Source organism: Patagioenas fasciata, chromosome 9, assembly GCF_037038585.1.
Source record: "Patagioenas fasciata isolate bPatFas1 chromosome 9, bPatFas1.hap1, whole genome shotgun sequence".
In the NCBI taxonomy this organism is placed as follows: Eukaryota; Metazoa; Chordata; class Aves; order Columbiformes; family Columbidae; genus Patagioenas; species Patagioenas fasciata.
This window is the reverse complement of record NC_092528.1, coordinates 27,624,888-27,641,529: the sequence shown is the minus strand read 5'-3', so window position 1 is coordinate 27,641,529 and position 16,642 is coordinate 27,624,888. Positions and strand designations below refer to the sequence as shown.

General features: G+C 40.7%; 1 protein-coding gene across 3 annotated transcripts in view; it reads left to right on the top strand.

Moving 5' to 3' along the window:
* Nucleotides 1-16,642, top strand: part of LOC136105186 (uncharacterized) — a 196,250-nt gene that overhangs the window by 113,222 nt on the left and 66,386 nt on the right. For all 3 annotated transcript variants that reach the window (XR_011740551.1, XM_071812730.1, XM_065844808.2), the window contains exon 6: nt 15,244-15,366. Coding sequence is in view for 2 of the 3 variants with exons in the window: in XM_071812730.1 (XP_071668831.1) it covers nt 15,244-15,366 (123 nt within the window). In the remaining variant the exon portion in view is untranslated. The remainder of the gene's footprint in view (nt 1-15,243; nt 15,367-16,642) is intronic.

The following is a 16,642-nucleotide window of genomic DNA, read 5'->3' as shown; positions in this document are numbered from 1 at the left end:
CAGGTCAGATGGCAACTCCCCAAACACTGTTACCATGGAAGAGTTAATAGCTGGACTAAAAGAAATAACTGAAGGATTTGTGGAAGAGAAAGTGTTTATTAAAATGACCTCAGCATTTATTTAGTCTGTAAGGTTTCAGCTGTTGAGTGTTAACTTATTCTTGTCAAACCCCGTTTTTGTCAAAGAGAACAAACGTGCTAATTCTGCATTTGGACTGGTTTCCATGTCCAGTAAATCAATGCACCAGACTTCTACCATGTCCTGTGGAAAAAAAATGAAGACCGTAATGCCATACACCTCTAGGGAAATGCCAAGGAGCTTTTTAATTAATTTATTTATTAATAGAAGAGGAGAAATTAGTCCTCTGAAGGGATTCAGGATATTTTGCATTATCTCATAAAGTCGCATTTGACTCACAGAATGGTTGGAGTTGGAAGGGACCTCTGGAGTTGCTCTAGTCCACCCCCCTGCTAAAGCAGGTTCACCCAGAGCAGGTTACACAGCTTTTTCAACATCTCCAAAGAGAAGCCCCCACAACATCTCTGGGCAGCCTGTTCCAACACTTTGTCACCCTCAAAGTAAAGAGGTTTCTCCTCATGTTCAGATGGAACCTCCTGTGTTTGTTTGTGCCCACTGCCCCTTACCCGATTGTTGGATGCTTCTAGATGAGGTGAAGCCACCCAACCTTCTTCATCTTTCTCTATTTCAAGACTTTGTCTTGAGATATGGAAATAAAACCAGTAGCAGGACTTGTATCACAATTATCTGATTATTTGTAACTGAATTGCTGTGCCCAAAAGTCAATCTCGGAGAATTAGGGAAATGGACAACTCCATTTTGCGACCTGAACAGACCTGGGGTAAACAATCTCAGTAACTAAGATAGTTTAATGAATTGGTTTTTTACAGTAATTCAAAAAGGAAGATAAAAAGAATGGGCAAAATACAAAGAATTGTGAGAGAAAAAAGGACAAAGCCCCATTTCTGGTATTTCCAACCTGTTGTTAGGGGCTCTGGAACTCCAATATGGGTTCTTCTCCAGTAGTTTTGTACGTACAGAATACTGATAGATATCTAAGGATTTGAAGTGAATTTAGCAAGAAGTAACATTTGTTTTTACATTTAAATATTGTTTATTTATGATTGCTCCTAACTATCAAATTAGTATCTTTAGTCACAAATAAAAACCATAATTACTGCTTTTCATTTCGGATCGCAGTTGCTAGAAATCAAGGGTTCCCTTACTCCCCTGGCAAACTGAAAGATATTAACTAACATTAAGGATCAATTATATGTTTTAAATGCTATTTAGCATTATGCAGTCAGACTTCTGTGGTTTTCTGGAGACTATTGAATTTAGGCAGGAGAACTTCATGGTGTTCGTGCATGGCTGCAGAGAAGATCCGGGCAGAAATGGTCCTTATACATTCATAGCTCTATTTGCAAACCTTATTGGGAATTTAATTTTATTTCTACTCCTAAGGAAATTTGGGGGTTTTTTCTGGAAATGCCCAATTCTCATTTTCAAGCATTTTCTCTGGTTCTGGGGCAGAAACAAAGGCTGGAGGTCATTTGTCTGACCTTATGCAGCGCCTGCGCTGCTTTGGAGCCAGCTGGGATCAATATCTGCGAGAAGCAAATAGTGTCATCTTTCTGCATTTGTCTTTTCATGGTAGCGCTACAGCAAAAATACGCTCAAAAGGAGGAGTAAAAATTACAACAGATTCACAGTAAAGGGAATATTAACCGGAGGTTTTTCAGACTTTTTAAATTAATTACCTGAATCCTGGTTAATGAGTTGGTTTGGTTGGTCCCCTCTCATTTTGTGCACCCTCCTAAGCCTAATCCACTCAATTACACGCAGACCCTTGCAATCTTATTAAAATGTATCAAATACTAAACTCGGCAAAATCACAGTCATTTTAGGTCTGATCTGTTTCCCATCAGTCAGGGAAGGGCAGACACATCACTTGGACCACAACAGACACTGTCAAACTATTGTTTTGAGCATTTATGTGTCAGTCTTAGCTAAGAAGAGCATCTGATGCTCTGATAATTGATTTATTTTTTATTTTAATTGCACTTGTTTTGCTTTTTCGTGCTTCACTCTTGACTGTTGCTGAAGTCTCCCCGCTCCTCTCTCACACGCTGAACAAAGACGGCTGTGAGCTGAACCGCGTCATTTCTCCCATCTGATATCCCTCGGGGGGGATGAACTAACAGTTGTGACAACTTCTTCCAAAGTGAATATTGCCACCGAAGACTGAGCTCATTTATCCTGGGCCCATGTTTTTATTGAGCGGAGCTGAGGACGGGCACAGCCACTTTTCAGTCATTTGCTAAGCAGCAGTTTGGATAGAAAAGGCTGGTGTCAAAAGGAGTCTCCTAACCCAAGGCTCCAAAGCAAAGTCCTGCCTGCGTTTGCAGCCTTGGCACTCTAGGCAAACTGGGACCAATTATTTCAAGAATTAAATTATTATTTCAAGATAATCTTGGTAAATCTGTTTTCTTTTCAAAGAGGAAAAATCTCTGTTTTTTCCATATTTTTTTCTTGGTGTCTAGATTTTCCTCTCTGAATGCTTAATTCAACTGCAGCATTTTAATAACAGCCTTTTACGTTAACAAACCACGCAACTGGCGGTTTAATTTCCAGGTTATGTAAGAATTACACAGGGTTGGGTGTAGTGTGGCATATAGACATGTCATACATATCCTGCAGCACATCTGCTGTGTTCCAAAGCAGTGTGTTTTTTAAAAAAGAAAGCATTATATTATTCATAAACCACAGAAAACTGGCACCACATTCTGCGTTTCAGTCATCAGATTAATTATTGGTCACTGATCTGACTACCGACTGAAAAGGGAAAATTGTTTCTAGATGTCACAGGCCTCCCAGGGAACAACTAATGGAAAGTCCCCTCTCTATGGCATCTGCTGGTCTCGTCCATATGGTGCTCGAAATCTCACCCTGCGGCACAGCCGGTTATAGACTCGGCACATGGGCTGCGTCCCCAAGGCTCCTGTGTCTTCTCCAGCATCTGAAAAACCTCACATGGACTCCACCACCTGGAAGGAAACACTAAGTGCGAACTGTAACTTGCTATTATCTGTGGCAAGGTTGTGCTTGGATAAAGTGCAGGGAGAACGACAGTCGCCTCCAGTTCTTGCAAATGTGAGATTGTGTAGAAAGTTGGGCATGAGCAAACATCCTGGCATGAGAAGTGTTCTTTGTCCAGACTACTCGATGCATAAAACTTTATTGAGCAGCTTTGGACAATGAAAACATCTAAGTTTTGGAAACACTATACTCTTTGCTACAGCAGTCAGGGGTTTAATGTGGTTTAATTAATGCAAGAACTTGGAGTAGTTAGATGAAAAGCACAATGTAACTGTATGAAAAGACTATTATTGTCCAGATAAAATATAATATTTAGGAATAATATGACAAAAATGATAGACTGCAGTACAAAAATGTTTTGAGATATTTCTAGGGCTCTGATTAGTTTATATTAGCTAGTTTCTAGCATTTAGGACTACCTCTGAAAGACAGGTTATGGAGAATGTTAACATTCCACTGGGCTGATTGACAATAATTAGTTGATTTTAAAGGAAAGGAAAGGAAAGAAGTATGGTATTGTTGCAGCTGACTAATGTGAACTAAAAGCTAGGTAATCTTTTCCGCAATTACAGAGGTACGGTTGCCATTGTCAGAGAAGAAAATACACTCGTACTTTTAAGAATCATTGTGTAGGAAGAGCTTTGCAAGCCTGAAATTGAAGCTCTGGTCATGGTCTCCAAAATTATGGTTAGTAGTAATTTTAGGCAGAAGACTTTTGAATACTTAAATTATAGCTTGTTTGTAGCAAGGTATTTACCAGCAAATGTAAGCATCTCATAAACAGCCCATGAGTCATCTCGGTGTTCATTTTGAGCACATTGAAAATGTAAATTGCAACTGAATCTTGTATAGAGAGGCAAGGCTTAGAAACCTTCAATTCATACTTTAAATGGAAATTATGAGAGGAAAAATGTGCACATTTGCCTTTCAGTGGAGAGTATTGTGCAGGGTAACTACTGCTTTTTCTATAGCTTTGTCTACAGGCTATGTAAACAAGGACTAAGGGCAGATACAGGGAGAGGAAGAAGGACGACTCCAGAGTGGTGTTTATATTCCCCTTTAGAAGCATTTAGTACCAGCCTTTACTGAGACAACTAATAGGAATCCCATATTTTTTAATTGAAGTGCCCGTGGATTTTTACGAGCCATCTGATATATCCTTAAAAAGCTTTAAAACAATTTGCGATAACATCTAAACCAAGCAGAAATGTGTCAGCTTCTCTGTTCAAAGCATTGGCCCAGAGGAAGCAATCCAGACATGACTGTCAGCAAGACAGGGACTGCTGGGAGGGCTACAGTTCGTTATTAAAAGATCAGTGGTTTGATCAACATCGTATTGGATTACTCAAACTTCAATTACATGAGTACCTGAGGGCTTTAACTAGGATTTATTAGAAGACCAACTCGAAATAAATCTGCTGTTGTTGCATACCAGATCTTTGTAAGACCCACCTGAGAACCTTGTTAGCAGTTACTATCCCAAAAGAGATTCAATGACAGGCAAGGAGATCAAAAACAACTCATAAAAGTGGAGCAATCAAGTGGTTATTTTGATGCCATTTTTAATCTAAGGAAAAGGGAAAAAAAGGAGAAAAAATATCATCTGTGCCTGGTAGTATTGTTCATTAGGATCCAGCTCTGGAAGTTGGTATGGACAGGTCTGGGATGTGTTAATGCCATTTTTCTCTTCTCATGGTTGAATCTCTGTAGCCTCACATATATGTCCTAAGGAAGCAGAGCAAGAAAATCTGTGTAATGAGCTGTATTTTGTTCACTGGTGCTGTAGATTTGCTGCAGATTGGCCTGTAGTCATGATAGCTCCAGTGGGGAATCAGGGCTGATGGTGGCTTCTTGAAAAGGAACCCTACGAACAACCGGCTGTAGAGCATCAGAGAGCCAGTTGTTACAGAAATGGATTGTGCTGTGGTCTCGCCTAGGTGAGACTGGCAGAGAGATGGATCTTGGTGGTCAAATGGTGTGTTCTGCCTCCCTGTTTTCATAGCCCCACGCAGTCTCATCACCACAAGCGCAGTGCCAGCGTTTTACGTGTTTCACATGTTGAATAACACAGTTCTGACTGGTGATTGCTCCTCCCAAACCAATTATTCCGAAGGCTGGCTCATGTTCCAGGCAGTTTGCAAGACTAGTCTAGCCGTGTGATGTCTTAAAGCTTTTTACCAACAGGACATTTGTCACATACAGCATTCATGTTTCCGACCAGCAGAGCGTACGTACTGTAAGCTGGAAATATCAGCTTATGAAGGTATTTGCATGATTATCGTTTTCTTTTGCATATTTTACCTACTGTGTGTGGAAAGACATTTCTCTATGCATCCTGCAGTAGAGACACTTCCTGAGCTCAGCAAGTGGGCATTAATATTGCTGCTAACAAAAAACAGATGTTCTCATCAAATCAGTCATGTCTCTCTTTTTATTCCGTAACTGTTTTTTCAAACTGTCATATCCTGCCGAGAAAAAATGCTGGTGGCCCAATATATAAACCTCCTTTGTATGTCTCAGATTTAAATCTACATGAGGAGTTTGGGCCGTAGCACACCGTCGCTGATTAAATACATCTTCTTATGGAGCTCCTTTGCTCCTCTACCACCCTCCTGCCTCCCAGCGTGGCCCAACTGAATTGTGCTGAGGAACTGTATTTAAAAATTGATAGTCCCAAACCAAATTTTCCTTCTGCTGCTCTGCCCCACATCAGAAAAACTCGCAGGAGCGTTGCAGTGAAGCTGCTGATGCGAGTGATCTCAAAACCTCTTTCCTTAGTAGAAATTACATGAAACTTTAATTATTGTGTTTCAGCCCACACTGCTGCGGTGCGCAGGCAAAACGTCCTCTTCCAACTTCACTCATTACAGTTGGTACATTCACTTCTTTTCTGCAGGAAACAGTAAAATTAATAGTATATAAATACTTTTTAAGATCATAAGTTATGCCTTCATCTGGATTGTCATTCTTCAGCTTGTACTGTCTTGTTATTTCATGTGGTCGTTCACTTCACCTGGCACCAGTTTTCCACCGAGAGTCTGTGTCCATCTGTGTGGGTTTGATATTGATGTGAATTGGAGCCGTCAAGGGTGTACGGTTGCCAAAATATCTATTAGTATAACCCCACTGGGGAGGCTGGTAACCCTATCAGTCTTTCTTCTTGGCTTTGCTTTGCTGAGATGCTGTGTACTACTCTGAGATTCAGAAATGGAGTGTTCTTTTTTGTTTTCAAGAGTAAGAGTGGAGAAAAAAGTACAGATCTGCTTTGTGAAAAGATGGGGAAAAGTATTTCTTCATGACTGTGTGAAAACATCACAGTGTTGTTTGAGGTCGGTCCATGAAAACATCATGTTCCCTACTTTAATTCTATACACTGAATTTCTTGCAAATTATCTGGCGCAAATAATTTCTTAAAACTCATATATACATATATAGATGTCTATGTGTGTATATTTAATGAAGAATGCCTTGAAACTCTAATTAGGGCTGCTTGACTCCAAAGCAGTTTACATATCACAGGCTTACACAGCTATCAAACAGATGCTTCTCCTTTTTTTTTCATTCAGTTGACATTTTCATTTTCTCTGCATATTTTGAGGACTGAGCAGTGATGTGTTTTGACTCCTGAGGCTACAGACGATATCAAAATGAGGATTAGAAATGAAGCTTTACCTGTCAATTAAGTTGTTAAGCTTGTCCTCCACAATGTCTACCCTTTCAAATGGCCTGTTTATTGAATTTGAAACAGTTTTCATTCTTGACCTTGTTTAGATTGAATGGACAGTTCTAATTATGATCTTCAGAGTTTTCAACTGCAACATATGGTTTGCATATAAAGTTGTGGATGAGGGGCTCTTGTCTGTTTATTGAGCTAAACCACTGTTAAATATCTCAGGAGAGACTGGCATGTCAGGCATTGAAAGCAAACAGAAACTGGAAGTCCAGATATTGGCCATTTTTGTCTCTTCACATTGCTCTGTCCAGGAGATCTGATCTTGAGGGACATCTGAGAAATGAACTCTGATTGTGGAATCCAGTCACTGGCAAGGAACAAGTCTCCACTTCCAATGGTTGCACTCTCCCAGTCTTCACATGAAAGCAATATTAAAATATATATATATATATATATATATATTCCTCCCTCATCCTGAGAAGAAATTCAAATTACCAATATCTTTAGCAAATCGATACTATTCTTTCAAATCATCTATGGCCCCCACTAACAGGGTTGCGTGACATCTCGCAGCAATTTATTCATGTATTCATCCTCCAATAAGGCCAGCGACAGATCAGGAAATTAAATCCAGGTTTTTAAGACTTGATCGGGTGGATTGTCCTGTAGATGACTAAGCTGTTTAGCGTTTCTTAGTGCTGTGGTCTCCATCCTTTGATGTTCTCTGTATAAAGACCAATAAACCACAGGTCAGAGGAAGGAAACCTCACCTAGACATAGCTAGAAACCATTGAAGCTGCCTGGAAAAACATCTGAAGTCTCTAGGGCAAGTTACCAACTACAGGGTGGGAAATTCCTCTCCGCAATGTGACCGAATCACCGGGGAGGTCTAAAGGAAGGTGATGGACTGAAAGACAGTGAAGCCGATACAAAAAGCTTGGGGTTTTTAATGCCATCGATTTTCAGGGGAAGGCAAATAATCAGATGACTTGGAAAGCCTGTTTCTGTGCATGGCTAATTGGATAGCCCTGCCGAAATCGGTGCCGGTTAAAGCTGTTTTGCCCTTAATCCCGGGCAAAGAAGAAATGCAGTGGAAAACTCACTGCTCTAACAAGGGTCCTCTTTCATTGTGGAGCTGGTTTGCAGGGACTAAATTGGGTAAAGAATCTCTTAACCATGCCTTTTAACCAATCTCTTATCAGATGTGACATGTTCCTTTCAGTGCGGTTTGCTGAAGCTATTCCATTAATTAATTTTGTTGCAGCAGGCTCGCCTCAGCCACCTGTGACTTACTGAAATTTCAGTAAGGTTCAGCAGTGATTGAGGCAAACCTGGCTGGCTTTGAACCGCAGCAGACAATGGATGCTCATATAATCCATCGGAGGGGCCAGGAAAGGGCAGAAACAAATAGCTGAGGAGCAAAAATAAAAGCCTGGGAGCGCTAACAGTTCAAAATGACCCAGCTGGCTCCGCAGGAGCACATTTATCTGTGCTGAAAGCTCTTTCACAAAGGTGTTTTAACATCAGGTTCTACTAGACTACTCAAAAGAGCTCGTAGCATATTTATGTGTGGTGGGTTTTTTGGTTTAGTTTAGTTTGTTTGTTTGTTTTGCTTTTGTGAAGCATAGAAAAGCTCTAGACTGGAGGTTTTTTAATTCAAAATGGCACAACTATCAAAAACTGCTCAGTTTGCTTTGATGAAACAGAAATATGTTTGATACTAAAATGAACCAAAAACTTGGTTTTTTCTTGTGGAACGTTAGACTTTGTTGTTTGACCAGACTTCCAACTTTTGTGTTTTCTTCCTGGAGTCAATACTAATGTCAAACTTCCTCCATTGTGGAAAGATTGGACAAACATTTTTCCGGTAACAGGAGTTTCGAAACTCCTCCAATCAAACTTCCAAACCTTGAAAACCACCTTAACATTATTAAAACAGGAGAGATCGTTTTAAAAACTTCTGCTGCAAAGGTAAATTATGTCGTGCTTAATAGTGAGTGCATTTGTGAGTAGATTCACACTGGTTGTTGAATTGTGGACATTTTCAAACTCAACACTTGGGGAGACTATGAGACTTATATTTGTGAGCTGAATTTGTCATAGATTTGTCTACTTACACTAACAAAGGCTTTTATTTTATGTTTTACTTTCATCAAAATAATTTCTGACTTTTGTGATCAGTCTATGAAGTAGATCCCTTAAGTATGTAAATTATTTAGTTTAGAAGCACGCTAAATTAATGTGTAAAATCCGCCATGTAAATTAGTGGGGAAAGACCATATGATATTTTCGCTTCATGACTTGTGTGATGTTTAAACAGCCTTTGGAATATGTAAAAGACACTAATCACAGCGCTGTTACAAATAACAGAAGGGGAAGCACTGTCATACATCTTTGTTGATTTTACATATTATATTAAATAGCAAACAATAATCATGGAGTTTTAGTGTCAGATGTACTAAATGATCTGTGAGCTAATCAGGGCAAAGGAGTGGTAAGCCAGATTTTGTTAACTGATTTCCAAATAAATGTTTGTGTTGAACACTTTATCCACTTGTGATAATTTTAAATATAGCCTTGTGTTTTTTTTACATAAGAGCCAATCTTCCCTTCCCTGTTTCTCCATCACTATCATTACTGACTAATCTTCACAATATCGTATGTCAACCAACGACCCACAGAGCTCCAGGGTAAAGAAGAGACAAAACCCTGATTTTGCTGAATTTTAAGATGATATTGCAAAGACCATGCTTTGCCTTTCTGGTCATGATTTTTTTATAAATAATTACTATAATTATTTTTAATTATAATGTGACTTTAAAGCCATCAGTGTAAACCATCCTTTAAGTAAATGCAAGTGGGGTTTTGTGTTTCCCCGTGTCTGCAGTAAGCTGGGCGGACTGTGGTGACTGGGAAATAGTAACGAATATGTGTCATTCATTCCGGTTTCTTGTGGTATTTCTTAGGCCTCTGGTAAAAAGGGTGTAGTTATGCATCCGTGAAAGTTATTTGGGCCATATCCGCAGATGGTATTGTGGCGGTTTGGCCCCTGCGCACAGGCAGTTGTTCTAACACATATGCAGAACGTGTTTCTTGCATCAGGTCCCGGCTGGACAGAAATCTCTTAACCCATATCAGTCCTTTGGAGATTGTGGGGTGCGTGATGCTCATGATTATTTGATCTCTGCCTCTCTTTGGATGGTTCTTTACTTGCCAAAGGAATTTTTTGTCAAAACTAAAAAATAAACCTGTAATGATGAGGTCCATACTGTCCAGTTCTGATTTTGTTCTCCAGCAGTGCACTGTGAAGAAGAAATTTGTTCCCTGTGTATCTACCTGAAAGTACTGGCTTTGAACGCTTATCAATCTGTGCATGTTTTTACGGTCAAAGGAGAGCAATCCTGTTCGTTTGTCACCCAGAAGAAATGCCACTGCCTCCGTGAAGCTAAGTGAGAGGTAAACCTTGCTCTGCCACCCTGCGCCTGCTTAGACCTCACCTTGTGCCCTTTACAAATGGTCCTGGATGTGAATGTCACCTCTGGGTTACCCTCGGCACATCATCTCTCTTCCCATTCGGGATTCGCAAAATGTTTGTGCTCTTGTTGGCTTAGCCAGCCCTAAGAAGGGAGCTCAGGTCTGCAGTAGAGGCTGTGTTTTAAATAACCTTATACCTTGAATTTTGCTAAAAATGTGAAAGAAGGAAAAGTGTGCAGTAAACTTAATAGTAGAAGACTGTTTCATCTTGTAGTTCCAGAGCAGTTGCACACACGTGTGTGGAAGGAAGGCACGTGAACACTGATAAAAATTACAGATAATGACCTTGTGTGGAATGCAGTGCTTTAAAAAATAAATTGAATTAGAAAGAAAAGTGGGTCTTTGTTTCAATATCTCTGCAGACGCTTTGAGATCTGAATGGGCAGTTGTCCTGCACCAGGACACAAATATCTGCATACGGAGGGGTCATGGATGAATCGCTGGAGATCTGTGGGAGAGTGGGTGATGCGCTAATTGTGGGAATAGTCCCTGCAGAAACTGCTAGACAGGTTACTTAGGAAAGAAAGAATTAAAAGCAAAGAGGATGCAGGATTGCATAGCGGCCCCATCCAGGGGCTAAAACAGGAGCTAACAAAGAGCCCACAACTCTGCCTTGAACAATATGGCCAGGAAAGTGAGGAAAGATCACAAAAATGGAGAGAATACTGCAAATTCTCAGTCCTGCTGCCATTAGAACTGTTTGGTTGGGGTTTTTTTCTTCTTTTGAGGTTTAGTTTTGCATGTTGTTTATGCTTCTTAGTGGTTTAAAAAGCCAAGCTGCTTGTTAGTAGGGAATTGATCTGGCAATGTCTTGCTTTTTTTGTTTGTTTTTCCTTTATAAAAACATGATTGCAGGTTCACTAATTACCTGTGTTTAACACTGCTGTCAGTTTATTTTTAGGAGCTGCTTGATCATAGCTGTTCCTAAATGTTTTAGTAATGATATGAGAAAAGCCACTGGTGTGATGACCCTGAATTCCAAACAGGCAGTCACACAGCTCTGTATTTAAACAGGTTTTGGGCAGGGAAATCACACTGTTGGCAATGTGGCCCATCAAATCAGTTGGGGACAAACATCTTCAAAAGTTAGGAGAGCCCCCATTCAGGGCTATAGACTTCAAGATCTGTAACTTCACCAGTAGGATCAGCCCTTGGGAAGGGCACGGTGGCGGCAGTGGGTTGTGCATTGGTACACCACATCCTCTTCTCCCGCATTTGAGACTTGGGATGTGGGTCCTTTCGGGATGCAGGAAAGTTAAGTGTGCCATTGCGATGCACAAAGCTCGGTCCAAATGCCCAGACCTCAGAAGCATGAAGAGCTTAAAAAAGGTGCGGTTCATGGTGGTTAAAATACTTTATATCTTGGAAACATGTAGCGTTGACTTTTGGCTTGTGTGACTGACCATGAGGCTATTCCTGCCAGCTTGTTCCTGATAAAAAGCGAGTAAACAGGGATACAATCCCTGGATTTCCTGGGGTACGTGCTTTGGCCCGTGCTGCATACGGACAGAGTGAAAAGCAGAGATGCCTTCAGTGGGGATTCCCCTTAAAATGCATCTCTGCGATCTTCTGTAGGTGATGAGGAGGATGTTATGATTATATGATGTTCACGTACCAACTCTGCTCCATTCACTCAGCAGCATAATCCCCTTTGCAAGGCAGCCACGGGACAGCAAATGCTCTCATTTCACTTCTTGCCTCTCATCTCAGCAGCTGCTCTCCCTCTGTTTTGCGGGAATGCAGTTGCTTTCATCGCGGTCTGACTTGTGATAAGCAAGCCATAAATGGCTTGAAATTCAGGTTATTCAGGTAAGCATCCTAAGTTGTAACTATAGAAAGCTGGGCACATAAGTGTTTTAGTTTGATCTGCAGTGGAAACTAACCCAAATTTAATTATAGTATGTTGTTAAACAATGTTCCATAATCCCATAATATTATAGAATCAAAATATAATTACATCATATTTTTATAATTTTTTTATATTTTTATAACTTTGTAATTCTAGAATAATTTCATATTTCCATACCTATTACCGTATAGAAAAAAAACAATGGCTGCTTCTGTACTTATAACAGCATAAGATGTTGCTTTCCTGGTATGTATGTCTCGTGGTATGTATGTCCTCTACTAATATAGATATTTAAAGAATATATATTTAAAGACGAAAGCCCAAAGAGATTAGACTTTGAAAACTTTAATGTGCAGTTCAAGCATTCAGATTAGCGTCTACTTTGCAGACTCCTCCCCAGACAAAATAATTAAGGTATTTTTCTTCTGTAACTGGAGGCAAAGTTGTTTCCTGGCTTTGAGATGCTGGAGACACTGAAAGGCAGCTGTGCGTTGCATTTTTCTTGATTATATCTGTCGTACATGAAGGAATCTTTCAACATATAATCCTTAACATATTGACCTTGCAGAGAAGGTCTGAGACTAGAAGGGATCATCTATCATCAAACTTGCTGCTCTCGTGGTGTCCAGGGTAGACGGTCGTTGAGTTGCCTTGCAGACTTGTTGATCTGCCCTCTGGTTTCTCCCACCGTTTGCTGCAGGGACTCTCAGGGTGGGGTTAGGTGTAGTTTGTATAAACAAGTATTTTAGGGTCTTTTGTTTTCCATGTAATTACGCTGCCTTTTAGCAATCTAATTGCTTTATGGCTTTTGGGGATATGCCACTGCAAGAGAAATACCATTGAAAGAAGAGCTGCAGTGGGTGCAGGAGCTCCCCCATAAACCAAGTCACTGCTTTAAATGTTCAAATAGAGACTAACAAATAAAACTAACTCCAAGTGTTCATTTTTATTAGCTGGGCTATGTTTTTCTCCTTTGTAAGTTCTGATGCCCTAACTTAAAATTGTATTTGTTATATTAGAGAAATTCTGCAGCTGACTGTAGCCTATAAAATTAGTAAATTGACGCTCCAAGTATTTGAGTTTATTGAGGTATAAATACTAGAATGTGGTGTACTATACAGTTCAGCTTCTTCCCCGTTAGGTTTTTTTGAGCCTTTTTGCTTATTGTATTTCTGTGATGCTCAAGACAAATAGTTTCCTGGGTTTGATTTTGTTCTGGCATTTTTCAGCAGCCTTTTTCTTAAGAGTATAGAATTCAACAAGATGAATAACATTTTCTTTTTACTGCTTACATTTCAAAAAGTAAAACTTTTGTTTAAAAAAGAAAGTGTATTCCAGATGTCTCCAGGCAATAGGAAATGTACATAGTATACAGTCTAATAAAACAGCAAATATAGCAGAGGGATTAAAAGGCGGTGCATGTTAGCAAATGGTCAACACTAGGACTTCATTTTAGGTGAAAATCACAGGTGAAGTATTACAAGTTTACATTATAAATACATTTATTTAGGACTATGACATTGTGCATTTTAAGTCATCTTTAAAACTTCCTTTTTCATTTAATGTTGATCAGATTTTCTAAAATGGAGGAAACATAAAAGCATTCTAAAAAAAAAAAAAAAGGTAAACCATGAAAGTTAAATGCAAAGCAGATATTTCAACAACAAAAAAAACATGAAAGCCAGACCCCTTGTTCCTCAAGTACAAAATGGGGGGAGAAACACCCTCTTGGTGTTGCTGTGTCCTGCTCTGTGACCGGGTCTCAGTCTCCTCATCCACACTTGCTTGGGTGTGTTTGGGTGGAGAAATCCTTTAAATGATTTGAGAACATGATTTAAAGTGCAATTAAATCCACAGGAATCTTTAATGTTGAAAAAGAGGGGTTCTTTCTAGATGTCTGTTGCAGAAGGGAGGTTTGGCTTTGGCAGTCGGGGCAACTTGGTACCAGCATTGCCCATGGGTGAGGTGGTGGGAGGTGGAGTTACCATCCATCCCCAGGGACTGTTAAGGAAAGAACAGACAAAATCCAGGCAAATATCTACCAGGTGAAATTTTGTCAGGGAATGGACCAACTGACCCTTATTTCCAATGACTTTTGTGTTGATTTTTAAGGTAATGCCGTCAACCTGCCAATCAAATGCTATTTACAGTAGCCCAGTATTGCTGGAAAGGTGCAGAACCAGCTTATGCAGTACTTTTGGAAATTCGGGTTTGTGGATCTGTTTTCAACCTTCACCCGTTTGCTTAAACTTTTCTTTTTTGTCCACCATTGTCCACCATTTTCAGATGAAATGTTACAGCAGCATTCTCAAGCTGGTTTAACGCCAATTTCCCTCTTCATTTGAGTGAACGCAATGCCCTAAAATGTGAAATATGGAAAGAAACCTGGTTGGGTTCAGAAAAGGTATCATCAGCAAACCGCATAGTTTTTCAGAGAAGTTATCAGAGAAGAAAATATAAGAAATACAGGTGAACACAAGGAAGCCCAAGGGACAAGAGTCACAGGAATATGGCAGAAAAATCTTAATTATTTTAAAATGTAATATCTAGACTCTCTTGGTATTCAGTGGTTGACAATGTAATGTTGGTTGAGAGTGTGGGCTCTGCTTTTGCGTGGCCTTTTTCCACTTATGTCAGCTGTGCGTGCTTGTACCCTCAAGAGTACCTGCTGGGAGGATTAGAGGCCTGATGCAAAAGGATTCATACAGCGATTTTCTACAAAAGCCAAATGTTTGACCAGGGGAATCTACAAGCTCAGATGTGTTACCTCACCCTAATTCTTTCCCTGCATTTTTCTCTTAGCCCTGAGGAAACAGCCGTGTCACGGATCGCTCTAATTAACAAGGGCTTCAGAAGTAAAGACTACAGAGGCGGTGCTCGCGGGAACTTTGAAAAACACCGTAAAATTTCCATTTTCTTTGCTCTGTTTAGAGTGCAGAAGCGAAGTAAACAAAAAAACCCAGTCCGAGCGCAATGGTTGCATAATGTATGAGCTACGTGCTGTCCAGGAGAACCGGGGTTATGTCTTTGAGGCTCTTTTGTAATTCTTGTTGCCTGGTTTTTCCTGCAGACGTGGACGAGTGCGCGGTGGTGAACGGCGGCTGCCAGCACGGCTGCGTCAACACGCACGGCTCCTTCCACTGCCAGTGCCGGCCCGGGTACCGGCTCCACGCCGACGGACGCACCTGCATCGGTAAATCAACCTTGACAAGCACTTCACACGCTTCAAGTCGTGTTGTTTATCTGCTAAACCTGTCTTTGCCTAAGTGCAAAGGTTTGTAGACCTCCCCAGTCTGTTTTGGCTAATTCACAAAGGATGCCATTACCCATTCTAGTTTGAGCAGCTTGTGAGTATTCAGGTATTTCCAAAGCGGTGCTGGTGTCCTGTGTTTCTGTGATGCAATCTTGTGAAAATTTCTTTTGTTTTTCAGCAGCCAGCAAAGAAATAGGGGGTCTTTATTTCCAACGAAAACGTTTTTCTGATTCTGATCATGTTTCCTTCGTTTCATATCCCCCTGCATGTTCCAGCTGTGCCCTGGGCTTTGCTGCCTTCTGTTACTATTCCTCTTTCTTTGTCTTTTTGTGTGTTTTTGCTCAAGAGGTATGAGGAGTGGATAGTGAAATCTGTGTGACAAAATGCTGTTCTTCCACCCGAGCAGTCCCAAAGAGTCTTCAGTGATGGAGACAAAATAAAAGCTTGCGGTTTCCACCCTGAAGTTGGATTTAACCTGACAGTAGGTGACGATTTCCATCAGACTGCCCAGACTGGGACCCCAGAGGCTCTCGCAGGTGGTGGCATGAACAGAGGCAGGAGGATATAGTTAACAGGCTTGAGGGGATCAGATGATGAAGTAAAATCTCTGCAGCCATGCTGCGGTGAGCTGAGCTGAAAATCTTCTTGGGAGGAGCAAGAGCAGAGGCCAAATGTGTGAATGACTAAGATACATTTGAGAATACGGTGCTATGGACTGGTAGCTAGAGAGGGAGCTCTGAAGGGCTAATGAAATATATAACTATGCACTCAGAGGTCTTCTCTGGCTTTCAGAGAATGCATGAAGAGAAGCAGCTCTACCCTTCATCTCTTCTCTTCAGTCTCGGCTGTATATTGAATTTTTTAGGTAAAACAGTAATGCAGAATTGTCTACCTGGGTCTCTCTTACATTTTAGTTATTAGGCAAAGTGATAAGTACAGGTGGGCTGGGCTGAAAACGCTCCTGCAGGGCGTATTACATGAATGTTTAGTTTGTGCTAATCCTTTGAGCTTGTGCAGGAGGTGTATGTGAAGCTGAGAGTGTTGAGCACTTTTCCTGTGGTTCTGCTCATGCTGTGAACCGGTAATCAGGGTGCTATGGATTTGCGATAGCTCCTCATTCCCACAGCACAGGACCACAGGCCTATGCCCTTTGATCCGCTCCTTTATCTATGTTGGTCTTTAACTGGTTGCACCTCTCCTGTACACCACGAACACA